The sequence below is a fragment of the Rhynchophorus ferrugineus genome, unplaced genomic scaffold (genome assembly GCF_030347505.1).
Source record: "Rhynchophorus ferrugineus isolate W39M unplaced genomic scaffold, kcgeb_rfMv2 rfM9, whole genome shotgun sequence".
In the NCBI taxonomy this organism is placed as follows: domain Eukaryota; kingdom Metazoa; phylum Arthropoda; class Insecta; order Coleoptera; family Curculionidae; genus Rhynchophorus; species Rhynchophorus ferrugineus.
Window position 1 is genome coordinate 9,151,906 of NW_027472588.1, and position 26,397 is coordinate 9,178,302.

Genomic DNA, 26,397 nt, shown 5'->3' on the forward strand with positions numbered 1-26,397 from the left:
AAACAAATGGATATTCGATATCGTACACGATAAGAATAAAAACTAAACCAGAAAAAAAACATAAAACAGGTCAACGTATCGCCGCTTATAAAATTTTATGCGAATATATGAAATTTTATATAGGGAAACATCCTAGTATAGAATAAAATCGGGAGTACTAAAACAGCTATAAATAGTTTAGAAACTTTTCTTTTAAAATCGTGGTGTTTTAGCAGGATGATAAATAAATTGTGTTGAGATATATAGGGTGAGAGCTTGATAGAAAATCGGTCTTGATAATGGATTTTAGGGCATTTTCTTATAATAGGTGATTCAATAAGTTTTGTCGTTTGATACATTTTATTATTTCATGTCCCTGAGCAACAAAACATCTATGAGGGTAATTTTATTGCTTTAATTTTCTGGGTTTGATGATGCTTTTTTGAACTATATTAGAGAACTGCCTTAATACATAATATTCATAAAACATTAACGATACATATTCTTTTATCTAATATACGTTCAACAGCACACACTAAAACCTTTTCTTTCTCTCAGTGAAGGTCTTCATAACTATTCATTATTAACTTGTAATTCTTCATTAACTTCATCATCATGAGTTTTAATAAACTGAATTTATTTAAAAATAAAACAACTTTAAACAAATGGATATTCGATATCGTACACGATAAGAATAAAAACTAAACTACAAAAAAAACATAAAACAGGTCAACGTATCGCCGCTTATAAAATTTTATGCGATTATATGAAATTTTATATAGGGAAACATCCTAGTATAGAATAAAATCCGGAGTACTAAAACAGCTATAAATAGTTTAGAAACTTTTCTTCTAAAATCGTGGGATTTTGGCAGGATGATAAATAAATTGTGTTGAGATATATAGGGTGAGAGCTTGATAGAAAATCGGTCTTTATAATGGATTTTGGGGCATTTTCTTATAATAGGTGATTCAATAAGTTTTGTCGTTTGATACATTTTATTATTTCATCTCCCTGAGCAACAAAACATCTATGAGTGTAATTTTATTGCTTTAATTTTCTGGGTTTGATGATGATTTTTTGAACTATATTAGAGAGTTTGTTGCCTTAATACATAATGTTCATAAAACATTAACGATACATATTCTTTTATCTAATATACGTTCAACAGCACACACTAAAACCTTTTCTTTCTCTCAGTGAAGGTCTTCATAACTATTCATTATTAACTTGTAATTCTTCATTAACTTCATCATCATGAGTTTTAATAAACTGAATTTATTTGTTTACCAAATTGGGTATAATCCATGACAAATGCAATATATAATTCATTTTACATTCTCAATAAATTTCTTCTTTCTTGGTCCTAATTTGCTCCGATACTAAAGTATCAAGTCCGGACCACTTATTAGTCTAACGATTTGATTCTGGATCATAGGGGTAAACCTAAGTCTCCTTTACAGTGATAAAACAACATAAAAAATCATTTTAATATTTTTTGTCGCCTCAATTTTACCCTTATTGTTGCTCATTTTGCATAGAACTTACTGAACCTCAGAAATGTTGCCATATTATTACCCAAAGTATCTACTACGGTGCTTAGGACCCATTTTGAATGTCTATGCGGTCATCCAAATTCGGAAATTGTATATTTTCGGATTGCTGGTCTTGAAGGAAGGATTTAAATGATGTTCAGTATTTGTACGATTATATTTAAATTCAGCTACGCATTTTCTTTGAGTAATTAATTTTATTACTGCTGTATTTTTAAAATGTTCTAATTTTTAAATGATTTTTATAAACGCTTCTTTAATAAACCTACCTTAGATTTTTGTGTTGGGAAGAATTATTTCAGATCTAATGTCATCACATCAGTTGTGATCACAATTTGTAATAATTTTAGTGTTCTTCAATGTACGCCGTAGAGTGTTTGCTATCAAAAATCTTAGAACAGATAAAAATACATAGGAAAACAAAATTTATAAAATCACTTTTAATTTGGATGATTTTTAAATATTTGATCTTTTGCACAATTTATAGGACCATGATACGCCTTTTTGTTTTCAGTTTCTGTTGTTTCATGGTTTATTTTATATAAAGCTTCACTAATTATTTTAGTGTTCTTCAATGTATGCCGTAGAGTGTTTGCTATCAAAAATCTTAAAACAGATAAGAATACATAGGAAAACAAAATTTATAAGATCACTTTTAATTTGGTTGATTTTTAAATATTTGATCTTTTGCACAATTTATAGGACTATGATACGCCTTTTTTTGTTTTCGGTTTCTGGTGGTTCATGGTTTATTATTTCAAATCTGATTGAATTAACTACGCTCTAAATTGAGAGTGTTTTTTACTAAAGTGTGTGCAGTTTTTTTTGCAGTTATATATCTTTAAAAAATATTTTCATACATACTATTTGCAGCGCTGTAGCACTGTGTCGCCGGACCTTGAACTTTCTTCAATAAATTCCGCCACTGTTCAATGTGTCGTCCACCCAAGAGATCGTTTTCGCCTTGAGAGAAGTCCGTGAGAAATTCGTACATATTCGAATCATGGCAATTTGCGTCTTTGGATTTGTTCCTCAGCTGTGTTTTGATTGTCGCATTATAATTGAATGACTTCATTTTTTAATATGTTCTCGAAGGGAACGTACGATTAGCCTTAAGCTTCTCAAGTCGTGTTAAGGGCCTCAAGTTGCATATGTCAGACTATAATAGTCTCGGAGCCGCACAAAATAATTACCAAAATTTTATTCTCGATTGTAATACTTCTCTTTCATATGAATCAATTTAGAGAATTAAGAGCTACTGTGGCTTGGTTGATTTTGCTAGTTACATCGGCTATCTCGGCATCTCGTTTAGATTTACGTTGCCTTTTCTTCATTTATTCTCAAGCCATGTAGTCCTGAGGTGCGAACTCTACTATGAAGAACGCTGGATGCTTTAATATCCATTTGAACGATTATAGCCCTATCATCAGCGAACCTCAGCTCCGCCAATTTTTCCATTGCATCACCACTATCCAAAAAGCAGTGGTGAGACGACATGTCATTGAAGTACACCACAACTTTAAACTCGCACACAGCTACTGGGACAATCATATGACGCCTCAAAACTTTAATAACTTTTAGGGGGACATGTTCAGCTTCCAAAGATGCCCAAAATGAGGCGTATATAAATAAAAACGACAATGACATGCTTTCTACATCTAATATTGAACTTGCCTCCACCAGCTGAAAATCGTATCTATGCAAATTCAATTACATCTAAATCCCGCTAGATTGTTTCCGCTTGTTCCCTGGCGAGCTTCTTTGAAGTCTCATTTGTATGCTCTTTATGAACATCATCCCCTCACCATTGATAGGATACTTATACCTCGGTATACGATTATTTTTAAGTATATAATCGTAAATATTTAGGCATATAATCAGGAGCTATTCCTGTGACATGTGAATTTAAACAATCGAAAAGAACAATAAGTCCACATATCCACATGACAACTGGATCGTAAAAAGAACCATTTATAAACGTTATATTTCCCATTATTCTGACAGCACATGTTTGTGTTAATAACATCCATTCCTATCTTAAGATGAAATTTACAGGGACGCATCCTGGCAGACGAAATCCCTTTCATTAGATACGTACTCTCTGCGGAAAAGTTAATTTCGTTTGTGACCAGGGTTGAGGTTAATCTCTCATAACAAAGGATTTGCCCTTTTAATCGGAATGGAACGGGACGGGTCTGATTTCTATAGACCTGTTAATTTGTCGGAATTCAGAGATATTTAAAAAAATCGTTATTGTGGTCACCTGGTTCCTCTGATTATTTTTCGTATATTTCGTATATGATATTGATGGTGAATCATAGATTTTTTCTATACGATATTTATTCTAGGATGTCATCAGATTGAAATCAAATGTTGTCATATATTATTCTGGGGGACGCAAAACTGCTTTATCAAATTTTTAAAATTTATTTTAAACAACAATTTCTTGCCAATATCCTAAATATTTAAACTTTAAAAATATTAATATATATTAAATATATTAATATATATATTATTAAATATATTAATATATATTAAATATATATTAAAGTCTTCTTTTACCAAATAGAGGTTTATCTGGACTGAACCTACTGCTTAACGTGGGCTCCGAACCACGGTTCTCGGCATTAAGCCTACCGACTGGCGAGTGACCAGCTTAGAAATCATCCCAGAAGATATCCGATCTTACCCAGCCTGTTTACTGGCGTCAGTGGGATCATTTTCCTTGTCGGATTTTACACTCTTGTCTAGGACAATCACAAACATAAATTTACAACCATGCCCCAACAGGATTCGAACCCGCGGCTATCGTAAGAGTAGGAGGACCGTACTGTCGCCTTTATCAATGCGCTACCAAGCCGGACTACTTCTTTTGGAATGTAATCTTACATTCGGAAAAAAGTTAGATAAACACAAATATAAATAACAATCACACTTTTCTTTAATTAGCTGCTAGTCATGTTGAAATAACTGGCTTTACTGAAATGGCTATTTTTTAAAATATTATTCCAAAATATTGAAATTATGTTAGAAATTAGAAACTTACTTACTTTTTCGTGTATTTCGTATATAACGGCTATGAAACGTGTAGGGTATAAAACAAACTTTTAATTTACTTGAATTGAATTTTATTTAATTTAAGTTAGCAGAAAGATAAGAAGACTTGTTGAATCAGAGATACAGACTCTGTCGTAATATTTATATTGTTATGTCATTGCCATATTTTCCTGTTTCGTCCCATTTCAAATATACTCTAGACTAATCACAATTTTTAAATAAAATAATAGCTTTCGGAGACAAATTAATTATCAAGAAAAAAGATAGGTTGATGTTGGATTGGCAGGCGTTCCGCAGGTACTCGAAGCGATTCTTGGTGTAGTTAAGCGAAGTTCGCGCAAAAGTATCGCAGCCGAAGGTTCGAAAAGGGTGACTGAAGATGCTCAGCGAGTCCTAATCATAAACTATTGCGAGTAAGGAACATTCAAGCTTCGAAAAATACCCCTAGTTCATGGACTTCCGACACACGCATCACAGTTCAAGGTGCAAGGCCACCAAACGCGGACTAAAGTTGCTCTAAATTAACACACTCGACTGGAATTTGGAGAGAAGCTTGAAAATCGAGGTGTACAGTAACCAAAGGCGGATTGCAGTAGGCCGGTTTCTTAGCCCTAAACTATTGGAATATGGTGTCATTAAAATTTGGAAAACCATTCCGTACACCTCGCCATGGAAAGTTGGGTAGAAACAGTGCCATTTTGAAGATCTTCGAAGGCAAACTGGCGGACAAAGATTCAAACGATGCTCGAAAAAAATTTTTGTAACAACTATAAGCTGTCCAGACAGAATAACGATCACGTACATGTGGCCGTTTCTTTAGGAGGAAGGTATTGGCATTTGCTTTTTTGACTACATGAATGGTGAAAGAGTGGGATGGGTTGATCTGTTTTCTAATAGACCCTTAGTGTCGCTTTGTATCACCGTTCAACAAGTCGCCTCTTCTTTCCGTAAAATAAGACAGTTTTTATGCAGGATAATAGTAATTTTCTTTAAAATCCTTTCACATTTTTTTAAAATTATTATATATATTACATATTATAATATATAATTGCTGTAATAATTACTTATTATAATTAGTTTAATATTTGTGTTAGTATTAGTTTACAATTACGTGACCCTTTTCTTTATATATTATGGGAGCGGTGCTATAACCATCAATATGGAGACTCAAATGATGGAACACTGAGTTCTGTCTTGTTATAGTTAACATACAGTCTCCCAGACATCTAAGCTGAATTGTGATCAGCTATGTTTGCAATGCTAATTATTAGTCAATTATATCTAACTAGATATAATCATAAACATATTAAATGAAGTAAACTTATCTATTTTTTCGTATGTTGATAGATAATTGAATGTATTTGAACGTTGCGGAAATATTGTTATTAGAGATAAGATGGTGTTCACTACGGTATTCTATTACAATCAGGAAGCAAACCCGAAACGAGAAAAACCGCAGACATGAAATCCAACAATTTTAGCGTGTATCTGTACAAAACAGAGAAAAACGGGAAAATCGAAAATCCAGTGGATTTACAGGGATCGAGCAAAAGAACGAATAAATGGAATTTTAAGCTTATATCTTAAATTTAGTGATATTATATAGAGTGGATGTTCTATTATATACGTTAATGTCAGAAGAATCTTTTACTGATGATGTTGTGATAGAAACCAATAGTCCAGAGTGTAGGCCCAGATGTTAAATGTGTTAGAACAGAATAAATAAATACTTAAACAGGAAACAGATATTAATAACAGAATTGGAAAATTATTAATTTATGCTTGGTAATGAATAACAAATTTTTTAATAAAAAAGAAATATCAAACGAAATATCATTTCCAGACGTTTATAGGTAATACAAAAAGGAAAGGAGGGAATAGTAATAAGAGTGAACAGGATTAAAAGCAATGAATCAGCGAAGTAAAGTAGAAAAGTGGAACAAATCTCTGCGTATCGAAGTGTTGAATAGAAGCAATAAAGAATAAGCCGAATTTGTACATGGAACCTAATACACCTACTCAAGTAATAAGTTTAATTATATTTTGTTTTCCATAAAAAGATATTTTTTCTATGATCTTTCTGAAGTATATTTTTTAATTTATTTAATTTTCTATGGTCTGGTTATAGGTTAATTTTGGCTGTTTTCACTAGGTATATATAATGAGAAAAGCTGTGTAAAATTGTACTGTGATCTACAACGTTTGTCAGCTTACTGAGGCACGTCTATGGCCTACGGTATTGCTCAGTAACGAGCCTTGAGAACCATTAAATATCTATCTAGGATATCTTTAAATATCTATCGTCTCAGAACTGGTTTTCTTTCTCATAGTTTTGTCTAATTTTATCATTTCATACATTTGTCAGATGACTCATTTTAATAGCTGTTTTAGCGTTTGACGATGGAATGATGTTATGTGTTAATGAGGAACATCGAAGCCGGTAGATCTTTAGATTAGTGCAATAATATTGAAATCAATAACAGATAAAGAATTAGCAAATATTATTATATGTTCCTTAAAAATGTATCATATCAAACTAATGTATGCAAATACGACAAACTTATCAGATATATATATATATATATATATATATATATATATATATATATATATATATATATATATTAATTATTTTCTGTCAAATTCCTTAATATAAAATCCCGGATTGTTTACTGTTTGATCCCGATATCAATATATGCAGCAAAACAGTTTAAGGCAAATTTATGCGAAACGTGGAAATTAGATATTTACCACAATGTTTACCGCCCTACAGATTAAATATAGGCTAAGGTTACGAAGATATAATATGCAAACAAGTATACTTGACCTAATAAACTAATAATTAATTAATTTCCCTCATGATTGATGGTAAGGAATTCTGAAGATATATAGGGATGTTCAATAGGTTTGGAACTAATTACTTCGTTTCTCAGTAATTTATTTCAAGTTCTTTAACACACTTATTACAATAATCTTTCAAAATACGAGTTTCATTTAATTTCAATAATATTCCGAAAAGACTGCAAAATTACCAGTGCTAGATAGTCACAAGTCACATGGAGCTAAGTTTGGCCAATAAAATAGATGTTGAAGTAACAATACATCTTTTTCTATATCTAGTTAGCTTGGATGCTTCAAACAATAATATTAATTTAATGTTTTATCAGAGATAAAAAACTTATATAGAAACAATTTTCTGGATAATTTATCTACGCTAACTTCCTTCAGAGTCATTATCCATCATTTTGCATCCATCATTATCCACAAAGGTTTTTAATATCCAAAATGTTACTTATACCAAGAGTTTCCATTAACACTTTCTATTCTGGGACAATTTGAAAGCTTGTAGATCCACCTTCAAACTAACCAGTTCACTTATAAACAATTACCTTTAACAGAACAAATTTACAGTACACATTTACCAACTAGGTTTGAAGTTTCATAAATAAAGAAAGCCTTTAAAGATATTCAGAACTTAATTACTAGATGCTAATTTTTTTCCTATATAAAAGACGTAAGTCACGTGTTAGCTTTCAGTAGCTTGTAAACAAAAAGTTAATTAATAAATCTAAATGAAACTTTAGTTATTTCCTTAAGATATATTAAAATTATTCTGATAACGAGTAAATGATTCTCCACAAACTTATTGAACAACTTAGTATAATCTATTTTACAAATAAAACTACTTTGTTGTTGTAATATATATTTCCACTACATTTTATAAATTATATTGAAAGGATAATTTATGAATATAGTGCTAATAAAAATATGAAAATATTTTTAATATTTGACATATTCTGCTAATTAACAAATTTAATTTAATTAAACATCTCATACTCTTCAATCGATAGTATCATTGTTCAAATTATTATAATACCTTAATATTATTTAAAAATAAAATCAAAACAAATTAATATTTCTTTCATAGCTATAATTCATATAAATTTATTCAGAACAAAATTCATTGAATTGGTCATTATAGTGAAAACTTAGGATAGATTTAGCATAATCATATTAACACGAAGTTAGGCGAACACAATTTAATTGGAAAACCTTTAGTCGTTGATGTGAATAAAAAATAATATAATATTACACGATTCTAATACAACAGAACAGACATTGTTTAAAAATGAAGAAATTAACTAACCAAGCATAGAAAATCAAGGAAATATAATTAGTATTCTATATATAATAAAAAGTAATTGCAAAAGCCAGGATCATATTTAGCTGATATCGATCTGTGGTGAACGAACAACACAACTAATGGAAAGTCAATTTAAACACAATATAGTAGATATATTTAAAGTATATTTTACAACGATATGCCATTAATATATATATATATATATATATTCTAATAATACTTCATGGATAGTGAGATATGATATTTAAATTTAATATATTATAATAAAAGGAATTATAATACTTTTTATTATATGAAAGCTCATTAAATAATTACAAGAAAGATTATTTTAAATATGAATAAAAACTTTTATTACAAAAATTTGTTAATGATGAATTGAAAAGATTATATAAAATTTGCTTGTGTGTACAAGAGCAGTGACTCATATTACTACCTATTGTTGCAGACTTTTCCGAAAAATCTTGAATGTAGGGTAGTTTTTTTAGGTGCTTAAGCGATTTTTACAGCTTCATCTAAAACCTTCGTTAAAACAGATGACATTTTTAGATGTGAAACGTGCAGCAGAAGCTTTAAATAGAATAAAAGTCATTTCTATAGATACATGAAAATTAATTTACATTAGCATTGGGAACTATTGAATGATAACGATTATCTGCTGTTTTGTAATTGACTACTTTTTGCTATGACTATGACCCAAACATTTTGTTCAATGCTTAACAGGTTTGGGTTTAATATTTGTTTCAAATTTGTTATTCTGAATGTTGAATTTCTTGGTGTAATTCTTAAATAATATTGAGAACGCTGCTTCAATAGAGTCAATAAATTAGTTCTGAAGGATATCATTGATTCACGAAACTAAAATCAATTGGATCATTGGATATTCACTACTGTACTTGATATAAAAGTATATTGTATCTTCACTACGTATATTTTACTTATGTTTACAGTTGTAATAAAATACCCAATACTATTTTGGATCATACGTATCGATCTTACTTACTTTATATCTTGTTGGCTTCAACAGTAACTTATGTATAAACTTATCATGAAATGAATGCGAGCCTTTTTTCCTTTTTTCAGGATAAACAGCTACAAGCAAATTATCTAATGCTGATGTCACTTCGGGTTCAGGATGGAACGGATTTGCGTGCGATAGAGACCCTGGGTTACGACTGGGATTGTCTTATTTGGTTTCACTACCGGGGTTTATGGATGGGTTGGGATTTGATCAGTATATTTTAGTATTCTCACACTGGGTATGTTTGGGAAAATTTTCACGAAAGGGATGCCTAATTATAGGTATGTATTTGCGTTTCTCGTAAACTATTGGGCGTTGAGTAACATGCGCGCTTTTTTGGATTGGAACACCTAGTGTAATGCAAGTTGTCTCTCGGAGACGTACCTGTACCACACCTGCGCTCCCTAGAGGCAGAATAGCATATACAGAGTCGCTTTCTGGCGCATAGAGAAGAATGCAGACGTCTTGGTTCGCTCTATTTAAGGTGATGTGTATGTTACATCCGCTCTGAAAGTATACTGTATCTGCCGATCACCTTTTCTTCCAAATAATAGCCACTTATAAGAGTTTTATTCCTTTCCCAAAGAGATTAGAGGTTAGACAGCGACAATAAATCTGTTAGAGGGACCCAAAATATCGCCATAATGATGATAATAAAACTACAAAAATACAGATATAATAAAAACGGTATTTTGGGAAATAAATATTTGAATGTAATAAACACAACAAACAACCTCTGACTTCCTGAACACTGAGTATCAATCAATGTGGATTCAGCAAGGTATGGTGTATTCAGTCATACTCTAGTATGGCAACGATCGGCCACACATTGCAAGAGTGGTGAAGGATAAACTATGCCAGCTCATGTGGGAAGTTCTGCCGAATTCAGCGTACTGACCAGATACAGTACCTTCTGATTGTTACTTCAAATCGATATCGCATGCATTGGCTGGTACATAGATTATAAATGCTAAAGAAGTGCGAAAATTGATCGCTGTCAAACCAACATCGTCCTTTCGATACGCCATGTTGTCAGAAAGATGGGATGAAAAATAAAAGTTGTAGAGAATAATGGAATAATAGATCCAGATTTGGTTAATATATATAATACCAATTTCTCTCAACTTTCAAGTGAGAAATGATCAGAATCGCTTAATATTGGACATGTTACCTTCACCATTTTCCTGAAAGACTTAATGTCTTAATAGAATACAGTTACAGAAGTTATATTAATACTTCAAAATATAACTGTCAAATTACTCTAGACAATAATGATGTAAAATCATGCATTGTGATTTACCTGGTATGGAATTATAACGACCGCCGTGTAAACGTAGGCGTAGTATAACGGATGGTCATTTTCTGGTTGCACGGGTAGCAGAATGAATTGTAATCCGAACAATGGCGTCAGAATAAGAGCCGCCCGTACAGCACGTCGAATTCCCACTGGCGCGGGATTGGGCGAATTCGGATGCATTATGGTTAAAATCACACGTAGTATGTTAATGAGGAACACTGAAACAAAAAGAGATTAAATTACAAGTAATAATTCAATATCATAGCGTTTTTAGTTATTATTATGGCCGCTAATTATTTTAGAAGGTTTTTTCTTCATGCATTCAATATAATACCTAAAAATATAGTTGCTTTGGGAAGAGCTCGTTATTTTCTGTAAACAGTTTTACACCATTAAATTATCTTTGTAGAGACTGGACGAATGGTAGTGTAACGGGACATTCAATTTATATATGTAGAGAAGGAGTACGTGTATAAAAGGTCAATTGAAAAGTCCCCGGCCTACCACAGTAAACATATTCTTTTGGCAAAATTAGTTTTTTTATTCAACATAATTCCTTTCAAGGGTAGTACACTGATTATAGCGACCCTCCAACTTTTCGAACCTATTTTTGTAGTACGATTTGCCCTTTGCTTCAAAATAGGCCTCAGTTTCGGTGATCACCTCTTCATTCGGTGGAGAATACGGTGGATGAGGAAGCAATTCAAAGACCACTTCATGGATTCATGGCCGTTTTTCGTCGATTTCATTCTTCAAATGGTCCAATAACGCTGGTAGTCAATGAAAATTCCATGCGCATCCCAAAATACATACGCTATAACCTTGCCAGCAGTCTGTTGCGTTTTTCCACGCTTTGGAGGGGGTTCATCGTATGCAGTCCACTTGGATAACTGTCGATTGGACTTCGGAGTGAAGTCATGGAGCCATGTTTCATCTATTGTCACATATAGACGCAAAAACTCAGGTTTATTAAGCTTCATCATATTCAAACACTGCTCCGAATCATTAGCTCGTCGTTGTTTTAAGTCAAAACTCAGCTCGCGCGGAACCCCCTGCACAGATCTTTCGCATACCCAAATATTCGTGAATGGTAAGATGTACACGTTCATTTGATATCTTTCGAGTTTCTGCTATTTTATTTAATATCAATTTACGGTCATTTTGTGGATTTTTAAAATGTTTTCGTCGGTAAGAACTTCTTTTAGGCGTTCACTGCGTTCACGATCTTCGGCGCTCATTTCACCACGTCCAAACTTAGCATACAAATCCTTGATGGTTGATTTTCCTGGGGCAGTGTCCGGAAACTCGGCATCAAGCCAAGTTTTTGCTTCAACTGTATTTTTTCCCATCAAAAAGCAATATTTTATCAATACCTGAAATTCCTTTTTATCCATTTTCTTCACAATAACGAAAGTTCCTTCACTCAAAATGCTATAATTCACAAACTAATGATCCGACAGCTGTCAAATTTATACACGCATCTTTTGAGGGTTAGGGCTAACTAAGAAATATATGGATTTAATTCTAGTAACGCCATCTATGTGTCAGTTCTTGTTGGCTTTGTTGGTCTGCTCTACACTCTTGTTCCTCTTAAACTCTAACCTTATAATTAGCTCATAAGCTCATATTTAGTTCCTTTTCACACTCGCACGCATCCAGTAGTATCGTCTATACTTCTGTCTCTTCCTCTCATCCTACGTAAAATAATATAACAGTTAACAAGACGCCACTCAACTTATACAAACCTAACGAGTCTTCTATTTTGAGGTTATTATTTATATTAGTATTTGCGCTGTGGGAGAAAACCGAGCGTATACACAGAAAGGAATTCGACTGCCTATATCACCGAAATCATAAGAAATAAAAAGAAATGGACACCAGGGAATCTATTCTGAGGACGTGTGGTAGACGCCGAAGCGTAGACACAATATATATCTCGTAAATCATAACAGATAAATTGAAATGCTTGCCAGATTCGTTAATAGTAGGTCTTATATGCTATAAGAAGTCAATTCAGACGAGTTCTCTAGTTTTGCTCATATTGTATTTGAGGTGTAGAAGAATTCCTCATTTCCCATTGTCTTCTATTGTCATTTCGTTCTGAAAGGATCTTTTAATATTTCGAGGAACGTTTCGGCAGAATCTAAACTACCACCTGCAGCTCTTGCTTCCTTTTGTTTTAGTTTTCGTTACATTAGCTGAACTGATCTCTTACTTTGTCGACAAAACTCGAATTATTGGAATTACAAAAGTCAAAATTGAAGCAAGTTCCATCAATAAGGAACAATAAACGCAACTTATTCCTAGAGAAAAGTGCATTTAAATACACAAACCTCTAAGGTCCCTCAAAGATACGCAAGAGAGCATCCCACTGAAACCAATTGTAAACTCTATCGGATATTCATTGCAACATCTAGGCAGATTTATAGCAAAATAGCAACAATGGAGAAATGGTATCTTTTGTTAAAACACAAACTATTTCTTTCAGTGCATATTAATAAACTGAATCCTAATAAAAATTTTATATTTTTACCGCTATCAGCATAAAATATTTTTAAGGGCGTGCTTTGTAACAACGTAATTTTTCATACGTTTTTAATTAAAAGCTTTTATAAATATATAACAGAACATTTAAATGCGATAGGAAAATATCTAAAAAAAAATAGGTAAATGGAACTGAGCGGAAAGCTAAGTAGACGCGCACAAAAGGTTTAGATTAAATTTCCCCACATCTCGCTATTCTTCCCAGATATTTCTTTTATGTAGGAGCATCAATATGATTAAGTTTTGATTGAAATATCTTTATCTTATATAGTAAACTATTGTTACTAAAATTAAAGAGCTAAAAGTTACAAATGGAAAAATAATATAGGTGTGAAAGTCTCGGATGTATATATGAGTCCTTTAATTTAAAAGAAATGCGATATCTCTTTATTCTTTATTTTGAAATTTAATAATATGTCCCATATAGTTCTCAGAAAGAATTAGGATGGTGTGATGGACTTATATAAAATGAGATTATTATTATAATCCCTTGGATTGGACATTCAGTGGTTAATAAACCAGCTTGTTTGTCAGATCTACCTTCTTTTGACTAAAATTATTGTACATACTACACTAGAGGGGTATTTTGTAGGTAATCTGAAACAATACTACCATAATAGGAATAGTGTATTGAGGCTAAAAAAGAAGTCGCATGTAATTACAATAGAAGCTTGCATAATTCAAGAAGTACATTTCAATAGATTATATTAGAGCTCATATCTCAAAGGAATTTATAAATGATTCATTGGTAAAGCATTAGTGATTTAATTAATGATGAAGTTCTCTAAGTAACTAATAATTTATTGAAATGAAAAAAAAAGTATATATCTATTACTAATACAAACATAACGTTTATAGTCTACAAATATATGTAAACTGACTTTTCAACATATTTAATAACGTGAACTGAAATAAAATATAGCAATATATATCACAAGCTTGTTAATTTTGACTTGTCCTTGGTTTTGACCAAAATCGTTATTTTATTGTAAGATATTCGTTTATGCGTATTTTTGTATGATGAATAAATAATTTTTCCTAATTTTACTAATATAAGCTAGATAGTTTTGCTATAATTCTGGATATTTGAATAATTATCTGCAATTTTATCTCTAATTTAATTTATGGAAGAAAATTATCCCATTGTTAATAACAATATATTAAAAATATAAACTATTTCTGACTGGCTGATTGGGACCTAAAGCACATACGACTAAATATTTTGTTTAGACGAAAATGATATATAACGACGAATAAGGAAAAATAAGACAATAGAAGGCATTAGAGAGAAGATAACAATAAACTTAAAATACAGTTCATAGTGAATCTAGGGAGAGTGTCTTTGGTGTGAATTGATTCCTAATTTTCTGAAAATGAAGTTGACGCTGCAAAATTAACGTCAATGATTCCAATTAGTGTACCATATAATAAATTAAATTACTTGCGACTCTTAATGTAAAATTATAATGTTTTTTAAAGTTTATTCATTGGATCAGTAATTTTGAGCGGATATGTTGAAATAAGTTTCAGATAATATACGAAATAAACTGTTTCCAGTTATCGCCCTAGTATCGAGATAAGGAAGGAAGTAAATTATGTGAGGAAAAGGGGACTCAGAACCGATGCTATAATTGCCTCTGTAATTATTGGCGGTAAGCTGGATTAAAATAGGCATCCAACTGACTTAGATACTTCAGTTTTCCGTTACTGATTAAAAATACATCAGACCGGAAGGATATTAAGATGCAAATTGGCGTTTTAAACTTTGAACTAGCTTTTATTTGATTCATTAAGGAAAATTCTGGTTGGAGACTACTACTCTACTTACGATACCGTCACAGCAGGGACGTTTAACAAACTAAAATAATAAATGTTCTTCATTCTTAACACTTATCTAATTATTTACTATTTTAATTGTTCTGTGAATAACTTGTGAAAAAATATACGATGTTACTCAAAGTGACTTGAACATTTATATTCTCATATGAATCACGACTACATAGCCAACTTTAAATACACCTGCGCGTTTATTTTTTCATCTATATATAGTTTCCTATTTATTTATAAAATATTTCACTCCATTACAGCCGTGGTATCTATTTTTACTAAGACGTGCTCGTTTTTGCTTTACAATAATCAAGTGCACTTAGAGCGATAAAAGATTTATCGATTTTTTTTCTCGCAGAATCGGTTATAAATGACTGCAGAAATGTTGGTGTTGAAACAACAGCAATGGTGAAAAACGTTTTTGAATGAAATATCGGATTCAATATAATTTATATTCGTTTATTTCTGGAATAAAAAATAAATATGACGTAATGTAATAGTTAGAAAAGCAATAAAAAATTATCACGGAAAAGAAAGCTGCTACATGACCTCTAGTAGACTTTCGAACATTTCGAAAGGTGCTTGTTGGGTGGAAATCATGGTTATGATGAGTTAGGTTAGATTGTTCAACAGTTGTACAATAAAAGTAAATACTGCAAATGTTATTAACAATTTACATATTTTAGTAATAACAAGAGGGAATTTGAAATATTTAATGAAAAAATTTAACATACATCATACCTGGTATGGTAGAATAAATAAGAAAGATGCTATTCATTTTCATTTAACAATATATAGGTAACTAAGCTATTTCTTTGTCACAAAAAGCTGATCATTAATTGTTTTTTTGGCGTAGTTATAAAGTTTTAGAAAATATTGTTATAAATTTATTAACATAATTCCCTTCAAGGGTGATACACTATGATAGCAACCCTCCAACTTCTTTATTTTTATAATACGATTTGTCCTTTCCTTCAAAATTCAGTTTCGGCGATCACCTCTTCATTTGACGAAAATTTCTTCCCTTTCGAGACCTCAGGAAATAGTCGCTGTGGACCAGATCTAGAGAATATGGTGGATAAGGAAACAATTAGAAGACCAATTCATGGATTTTTGCCATCGTTTTCACTAATTTGTCACACGGTGCATTTTCTTGGCGAAGCAGCACTTTCTTTTTCTTCAAATGCGGCCGGTTTTCGGCGATTAATAAACTTGACAACCGACTGTTGAGTTTTCCCACGCTTTGGAGCGGGTTCATCGTATGCAGTCCATTCTGATGACTGTCGATTGAACTTCGGAGTGAAATTATGAGCCATGTTTCATCCATTGTCACATATCGATGGAAAAACTCGGGTTTATTAAGCTTGATCATCTTCAAACACTGCTCCGAATCATCAATTCGTCATTGTTTCTGGTCGAAAATAACCTCTCGCGGCACCCACTTTGCACAGAGCTCTCTCATACCCAAATATTCATGAATGATTTGATGTACACGTTCAGTTAATATCTTTAGAGTGTCTGCTATTTCATTCAATTTCAATTTACGATCATTTAAAATCATTTTGTGGATTTCTTCTATGTTGTCCTCGGTAACAACCCCTTTTGGGCGTCCACTGCGTTCACCATCTTCGGTGTTCATTGCACCACGTCTAAACTTAATATACCAATCCTTAATAGTTGATTTTCCTGGGGCATGTGGAAAGTGGCCATGAAGCCAAATTTTTGCTTCAACTGTATTTTTTTTCTTCAAAAAGCAATATTTCATCAACACCCAGAATTCCTTTCTATACATTTATTTCACAGTAACAAAAGTTGCTTCACTCAAAATGCTATAATTAACATACTAATGATCCGACAGATGTCAAATTTATACATATCTTTTTTACACATATCATACATATCTTTTGAGGGTTAGGGTTAACTAAAAACATATGGATTTAATTCTAGTAGCGCCATCTATGTGTCAGGCCGGGGACTTTTTAATTGATCTGTTACAGCTTTTAAGCGTAAATAATATGCACACTACTACTAAGGAACGTTATAGATAACCATATCAATAGACAATGTTTTTAACAATGGAATAAGGAGTTTGAAACACGTATTTCTTATGTTAGAAAAATTGTGTCACACAATATTATTTTATTATTAATGAAATTCTACATATATTTTCGATGCATCAATTATTATAATTAAGATACATGCATTATTAGTGATTTTTCTTAATATTTTAGTCAATTATTCGTGGTACTGTCCCTTCTCGTTAACAGGAAGACGAAAACAATTACGCGGAGAAGACCGCTGGAGGACTGAGCCCGTAATTGCTCTGGAAATTATAGATGCTTAAGCCGGATTAAAATAGATATCCAGTGAAGGCAGATACTCCAGCTTTCCGAAAATGATTAAAAATACATTAAGGATAAGCGAGTATAAAGTGCAAATTGCAATTCCTCGACCATTTATTGGAGAATAGAATAGTTCCGTTATCGGGTGTTAATTATCACTTCATTCTGAGAATTATATTAAAGTAACTTAATTTTATCCTTAAATCCGTTTAGTTTTTAATTGAGTGTACATACTTGTTTTAGTTTACGGGGAAATTAAGTTAATGTTACAGAGTTTTATTACAGTTATAAGAATCTAGTTTTTTACAGATTGTGACGATGTTATGAATTAAAAGACGGTCGTTTGTTCCATTGATATATGTGTAGGATATTATTGATAGAATTTTAGTCTAATATAAACGAAAAACTTATGTTTACTAATACATTAAACATTACAGGTACTAATGCACATGTTTCTTCATATAATGGTCATGGACAGTTTTCTATTTTAATTATATTGCTTGTCAGCATTAGTATAAATATTACATATGAATAGAATCGGTCATCTTTGGCCATCATCTGCTAAATTTATAATGTTACTAACCAAATTCCCTTAGTTTTCAGGGTATGGAGTGGTTTCTTAAGCTTCAAGATTCCCAAAATTCAATAGTCTACAGCTTATATTTTGAAATTCATCATGGTTCATAAATTTAATTTTGCTTTTAGCAGCTCAAGCGGCTTATTCAGCTTTTAATTATGACGTGTCCGTCCTAAACTGCAGGAGGCTATGGTAGGGCCACCACGTGAGTTCCCTGAACCTAATTTAGCCTCAACATTTTATGGTTTTTCGTCTGGAATTTTGTATTTTGTTGTTTTCGAAGTAATGTACCGTATTACAAGTGAGCATTAGAGGTGAGTTGAAAAGTCCCAGGCCTGACACGTAAATAGCGCTACTAGAATTAAATCCATATACGTATTAGTTAGCCTAACCGTCAAAAGAAGCGTGTATAAATTTGACAGCTGTCGGATAATTAGTTTGTCAATTATAGCATTTTGAGTGAAGCAACTTTAGTCACTGTGAAAATTAAGGAATTTAGATGATTGATAAAATATTGCTTTTTGAAGGGAAAAAATATAGTTGAAGCAAAAACTTGGCTTGATTTCGAATTTCCGGATACTTCCCCAGGAAAACCAACCATCAAGTTTAGACGTGGTGAAATGGGCACCGAAGACGGCGAAAGCAGTGGACGCTCAAAAGAGGTTGTATTAACTGAACGTATACATCATATCATTCATGAATATTTGGGTATGAGAAAGCTTTGTGCAAAGTGGGTGCCGCGCGAGCTCACTGTTGACCGACGAATTGATGATTAGGAGCAGTATTTGAAGATGATCAAACGTAATGAACCCGAGTTTTTGCATTGATATGTGACAATGAATGATCCATCATTTCACTCTGAAGTCCAATAGGCAGTGATCCGAGTGGACTGCACACGATGAACCCGTTCCAAAACGTGGGCAAAACGCAACAGTCGGTTGGCAAGGTTATCGCGTCTGTATTTTGGAATGCGCGTGGAATAATTTTCATTGATTACCTTGAAAAAGGAAGAACTATCAACAGCGACTACTACATGGCGTTATTGGACCATTTGAAGGACGAAATCGCCGAAAACGGCCGCATTTGAAGAAAAGGAAAGTGCTGCTTCACCAAGACAACGCACCGTGTCACAAGTCAGTGAAAACTATGGTAAAAATATATGAATCGGGCTTCGAATTGCTTCCTCATCCCTGTACTCTCCAGATCTGGCCCCCAGCGACCATTTCCTATTCTCAGATCTCAAAATAATGCTGGCTGGTAAGAAACTTTCGTCGAATGTTGGAGGGTCGCTATAATCAGTTTATCACCCTTGAATGATATTATGTTAAATAAAAAAAACTAATCTTGCCAAAAAATGTGTTTTAACATGGTAGGGCGGGTATTTTTCAATTGATCTGTTATATGGATTAAGATTAAGTTGATCATGACGACATATGGCTAGAACATGATGAAAGCATATGACATCAACAAGCTAAAGAAGAATATGTAAAATGGAGACTTGAAACATAGGGAGAATGATAATTGGAGGACGAATTTAAATAAGTTAAGTCGGACACACTAGCAGTAGCCGAAACAAAAAAGAAGAGGTTAAGCATTTGTAAAATTACTAACTCCCATAACTTTATAGTTCAGTAGATAAAAGTAAGGGATCGTCGGTAGGGAGCCGGCTATATAAAAAGTAAAAAACTGGAATAAAAAATAGAAAAACTGACAGGTATACAGTTAATATGTAATAATGTATACAGAAAGAATATTACTAATAAAGATGAAGAAGGAAAATGAAACAAAAATTGTATTAATGCGATACGGTCCAGGATAAGACGATACGACTGTTGAAAAAGAAATAGTTTGAAAACCGAAGGAAATTTCTATATTCTGAGATATTTCAACAGTAAAGTAAAGAAGGCAGATAGTAGATACAATATAAGAATGGGAATATATAGGAATCATTGTTCCTATATATTCCTCACATTTGAGGAATGGGATCGGAAATAGTAGGCTGGATTTTTATTCTGAATATTACACACCTACACTATTCTGTGACTTTTTTTTGTCAACATGTGGCAGATGAGATTCTGCTGAAACGTCGTCAAGAAACTATATCACAAATTTATCGAATTCTTTAAATAATAATTAGACACAATTTGTTATTTTATGCAAAAATGTATTTTATTGACCTCGTCTCCATGTATTATCAAATATATTTTGTTTCAATATTAGTTTTATCCGTTATACTTGGGCGAGGCATATGAACGAGACTTGACCTATATTCCATTCAAAATATACGCCATATTAAAAATTAAAGAACTTTTCATTTAAAATAAACACAAATAACAAATCTATTTAAATATTCCCGTCATTTCGAATTGAGCTTGTTATTTTTTCATTCTCTCTTCCTATTTTGTGGAATTCGAATTCAGTCGATACTCTATATTAACGGTTATTGGACTGATATAAATGGTATAAGAATAAAAATACGGTATTTAGCATTTTTCAGACTATATTTCTGTTGCCAAATTGGAATATTTTGTTTATAACATTTGTTTTATCATAAAGAAAAATGGGATCAATAAAGGATTAGTTAAGTAATTTAAATTTCACCTGGTTTTTGACAATATTCAACACATGTCTCTCATCAACGTTCATTTAAACAATCACAGGTACAGAGTATGTAAATAACAAACTCCAAAACAGTACAAAACAGTCCAAAACATCTAATTAACAATTGTACATCTGAAGAAAAAATTTTACTTTCATTCGAGAGCATATTTACTTTTTACGTTTAGTTTTTGTTTTCGTCGATGGTGTGTTTACTTGGCAAGTCATCTCGGTATCACTGCATTTTTATTTCTTCTGCTACTACTTGTGTACATCATTCTTGATAAAATTAATCACTGAATTCTGTCTAATGCCTTTACCATATCTACAAAAGAGTTAGTATTCATTCTTTCCTCGTATGTTCTAACCTAATGCTTATGTTTGATTTTGAACAATTACAATCATATATGTACACACAAATCATTCACGCCCTACAATAACATTTCCTATAGTGATATTCAATTAATTATGTGCATACCTTTAGTTGATACTACTCTCATCACTCTGTCTCAGGAATTTCCAGCATTGCACAGCATTATCACATATCCTGAAAGTTTTCTTCAGTCACTTTCACTTTACGACTCACTGTCCAATTCAATCACTAAATTGTCAATTTATAATCTGTCTAAAACATGTTTATGATTCTACCATTTATCAATTACATTCTTTGTATGTCTTATCGAGTTCGTCCAAACCGAAGGTGTTATGGCTGACAATGCTTCCTTCGACATATCCAAACACTTTTTGTGTTGTAACTTTTTCCATCAACTTTTATTGTCTTTGCACTTTTTTTGTTACTGTCCTACCAACAATGAACCATTTTGAAATATTCAAGTTTCTTATTTTATTTTATGTCTTTCATTGAATTATTTTTAAGGTAATGTCTGGAAGTTCCATTAAACTTCTCTGAGGTTATCTTTACACCATTTAAACCCTATGCCCTATAAGAGTGTATGAAAGGATGTCTTACATCCCTCAAAAGCTGCATGTCCCTAATTATTTTATGTATACTTTCCAGAGAGACAATTTTCTCTAAAATAATTTTATTAAATTATGTTTATATCAATAAAATAGTTTGTGAACTTACGGTTCTTATACATTTCTTATATTTGGTCTCGAATAGAGCCAATATTAAGATGGTTCACCCACTTTGTATGTAGACGGGTTTTCTTAGGTGAACCTAAACATTTCCAATACATTTAAAAAAAATAATAAAACATTTTGCAATAAAATTGTAGGGACTTATATAATATTATATAATATCATCAATATTTACCCCTCTAACGGAATTTACCGGCAAAGGGGGGCCTCTGTTATCTCGTTCCTTTTAGAAATAACTTATTAAATTCGCAATAAATTTGGGACCCTGAATATCTATTGTTTTCGGCATTTTCAAACAAAGTAATATGATATATAACGGAGCAACTTAAAATATAATATAATATATAATAATTAATATAACTAATATTTTGAATAATTTAGCGTACATCTGACAACTGGACGGCGACCAGCTGTCAGACGTATGCAAACGTACTCTAACTAAAATGATAAGACATCAATAACTGTAAAATTACTTACGCATCGACAAGGCCAAGGTGACGACGATCGGCACGCTAACAAACCATGACGCGAACGCCTTCTCGTGTAGCCAACAGCTGAAATTTAAAACAAAAATTAATCTTCCATTTCGTTTAATTGCGGAAAATGAAAAATCGCCCAAAGCTAATATAATTTAATGAGTACTTAATTTCAATAAAGCCACGTCTAGAAAAGGAATTAGGTATAGAACTAGTTGGAATCATAAAAATCCTCTCTTGTAACGCCGCGTTCGGATCGCTATACAAACCTGCAGCCTTCCAGCTATTTTACTTCCTTTCATAATACATAATATTGCAAATGTAGGGCGGTCTCTACAATATACTGGCCGTTCATATCGTAAGCTAGCGAAAGATATTTACAATGGTATGTAAATGAGCTATTTTGGATTATATGGGCAAGGAAACACGATCTTAATATAATCTTTATTGCTTCATATTTATAGATATTTCTTATAAGCTATCTTTGGAGCATTCTTTCTGCGCAGTGTTATATATTGCTAATATTTTGAACTTATATATGCACATGGAATAGACAAAATCATATGAACACCTGACACATAGCAGATCAATTGAAAAGTCCCCGGTCTACCATAGTAAAAAACATTTTTTGGAAAAATTAGTTTTTTTTATTCAACATAATTCCTTTCAAGGGTGATACACTGATTATAGAGACCGTCCAACATTTCGATAACATATTTGTAACACGATTTGTCCTTTGCTTCAAAAGTATCAAAAGTTTCGGCGATCACCTCTTCATTCGACGAAAACTTCTTCCCAGTGAGCATTTTTTTGAAATCTGAGAACAAGAAATATTCACTGGGGTCCAGATCTGGAGAATACGGTGGATGCGGAAGCAATTCGAAGCCCAATTCATGGATTTTTGACACGGTGCATTGTCTCGGTGAAGCAGCACTTTCTTGTTCTTCAGATGCGACCCTTTTTCGGCGATTTCGTCATTCAAACAGTCCAATAACGCTATGTGATTGTCGCTGTTGATGGTCTTTCCTTTTTCAAGGTAGTCAATGAAGATTATTCCATGTGCATTCCAGAATACAGACGCCATAACCTTGCCCTCTGACTGTTGCGCTTTGGAGCGGGTTTATCGTGTACAGTCCACTCGGATTACTGTCGATTGGACTTCGGAGTGAAATGATGGATTTACGATTCATCCATTGTCAGATATCGACGCAAAATCATCAATTGGTCGTTGTTTTTGGTGAAAAGTGAGCTCGCGTGGCACACACTTTGCTTAGAGCTTTCTTATACCCAAATATTCGTAAATGATATGATGTACACGTTCAGTTAATATCTTTAGAGTGGCTGCTATTTTATTCAATTTCAATTTACACAACCAACAACTCCTTTGGGCGTCCACTGCGTTTACCGTCTTCGGTGCTCATTTCACCACGTCTAAACATAACATACCAATATTTGATGGTCCATTTTAATGGGACAGTGTCCGAAAACTCGGCATTAAGTCAAGTTTTTGCTTCAACTGTATTTTTCCCTTCAAAAAGCAATATTTTATTAACATGCGAAATTCCTTTTTATCAATTTTTTCACAATAACAAAAGTTGCTTCACTCAAAATGCTATAATTTACAAACTAATGATCCGAAAGCTGTCAAATTTATACATGCATCTTTTAAGGGTTAGAGCTAACAAAAAAAAAAGGATAGTTAGGATTTAATTCTAGTAGCGCCATCTATGTGTCAGGCCGGGGAGTTTTCAATTGAACAGTTAGGTACTGAGTCACTATTTGCTTCTAAAACTAACATTTCTGCTCGGAATAAATTTGTAGACTGTCTTATTTTTGGAGAGGGAAATCCACTCTTCGCTTTTTGCTACAAATACCCCACATTACGGTTCAATTACGTTGAGATTTGGCGATTGTGCTGGCCAAAGAAGATGTTTGATGATGTTCTGATGCTCCTCAAGTCAAGACAGAATCTTTTTGGCGGTTTATGTGAACGCATTATCAGCTTGGAATTTGGCAGTGTTTGATAGACATATGCTATGTAATAGTACGAACTTTATCACTGGTAATGTCGAGTTAATACGGTCAGTGATATGGATGAGAGTACCAGCTAAATGCCATCATATTACGAGCCAAAATCATTACGACTCCTCCCCCATGCTTGACTGATTCCCCATACATAAACCTGGGCGATTGCAGGAAACAAGGATTAAAGGATGATATCAAATTCTTTCAATCATCAAGTGTTCAAGCTTTAGGAGCAGTTTCGATATTTATTTCGCATCTTAATGTTGGCTATCCTTATATAATGTCTCGGATTTGGCCATTCCATGAATGCTAGCTTTGTGAAGCTCTCATCTTTTTACATCACTGTTTCGTTTTGTTGAAAGACTATTACTCAAGTGAGCATCAAATTGTGCTCTACCATTCAGATTCATCGCTTTCTGTCAGTTAATTTGGGATTTCACCCGCTATTGCTCTTCGCCGATGATATTTTAACACGTTTCGTGTATTCTGACGTTAAAGTTGATTCTGTCGCTTGAGAAACCTTAATCAGGTATTCGATATTTCAGCTGTTTTCACACATCTCATCATCACAGAAGAACCATATAATACACTGAAATATAACCTACAAGAACTGGTATGTAAACTGAGGACATTGGCATTGCAGTGTTGCCAACATACTATAAGATACACTATATTGATGCTCGTATTATCTTGTCTGTCACCTGTATATGTATGTATTTAATCACAACATTATTTGTAGCGTCGGGAGCTATCGACTGAAAACGACTACCGATTGTTTAATAATTAACTTTTTACTATCGACTGTTTCAGTCGCTATTTTTGTTTCAACGGATTTTACCTCTTTTTACTATCAACTGTTTCAGTCCTGTACTTTTAGTTACTATTTTTGGTTCTACTAGTTTCATTCGACAGATTTTTAACGTTTTGGCTCTGTCGTCGTATTATGCTTACATAGATTTATATGTAATATATATAGTTTTATGAGTTTTCTTGGTAGTTTTCTTGTAAATAATAATATATTGTATATTAACAAAGCAGCATTTTATATAATAATAAATAAAGCATGTACTTTTTTAAAGAAGTTCTAGTAGTTATTGTGCCATCATTTTTAATTATGTCATGGATTAGTTTTTTTTACTATGATTAAGTATATGTTTAATTTTTGTGTATCATTTATGGTTATTGTACATCTTTATTTATTAATTTTTGTTTAGTATCTATTGTACTGTTTATATTTATTATAGTATATTACTTAAAAATATCAATTAACATATTAAAATATGACAAAACATTTGTGGGGTATTATTCAATTCCATAGAAAAATTCCATTCCTTTTTACAGATCCACAGAACATTTAAATATGAAAGTAATTCTACTTCGTTTAAAATGAAATTATAAATTGCATGTTAATAGTATTCAGTAATTATTTTTGGCGTTTTATTTTTTATAGTTACTACGTGAAGGAATATGTACATCGCCGTCTCGTTTGTACTACCGTTGGAAAATATAAGCACATATAAAATTAACTGCTCCAAGCAGTTATCTCCGCCCTTTCCTCTCTCCTAATTTATACAGGAAAGAGTTCGTTCATCTGCGTCTGATATCACGAATAATAAAAAACCGTCGAACTCTGCATTTGACTGAAAATAGTAATTACGTTAATAGTTTTTTGACTGTTTCGACTGTTTTGCGACTATCAATTCTGACTGATAGTCGATAGTTCCCAACGCTAATAATTTGTATTAAACTGAAACGGTTACTGCACATAGGATATTTCGCAGAAACTCAGCTAGTATTTCAGTTTATTAGAATTTTTTCTTTAATATATTAGAAAAAACTTATAACGAAAACAGGAAAAT

At 32.5% G+C, this 26,397-nt stretch overlaps 1 protein-coding gene and 1 long non-coding RNA gene across 2 annotated transcripts in view; both read right to left on the minus strand.

The window, feature by feature from the left end:
* LOC143202029 (calcitonin receptor) overlaps window positions 1–26,397 on the minus strand; it is a 305,666-nt gene that overhangs the window by 26,608 nt on the left and 252,661 nt on the right. The window contains exons 8-9 of the mRNA XM_076413298.1: window positions 22,515–22,591; window positions 11,052–11,266 (exon numbers count right to left, since the gene is read on the minus strand). Of these exons, the coding sequence (XP_076269413.1) occupies window positions 11,052–11,266; window positions 22,515–22,591 (292 nt within the window). The remainder of the gene's footprint in view (window positions 1–11,051; window positions 11,267–22,514; window positions 22,592–26,397) is intronic.
* Window positions 20,853–22,111, minus strand: LOC143202030 (uncharacterized). The gene is made up of 3 exons (XR_013007065.1): window positions 22,024–22,111; window positions 21,415–21,968; window positions 20,853–21,261 (listed from the first exon to the last, which is right to left on the minus strand). It is a non-coding gene; the product is annotated as an uncharacterized LOC143202030 (long non-coding RNA).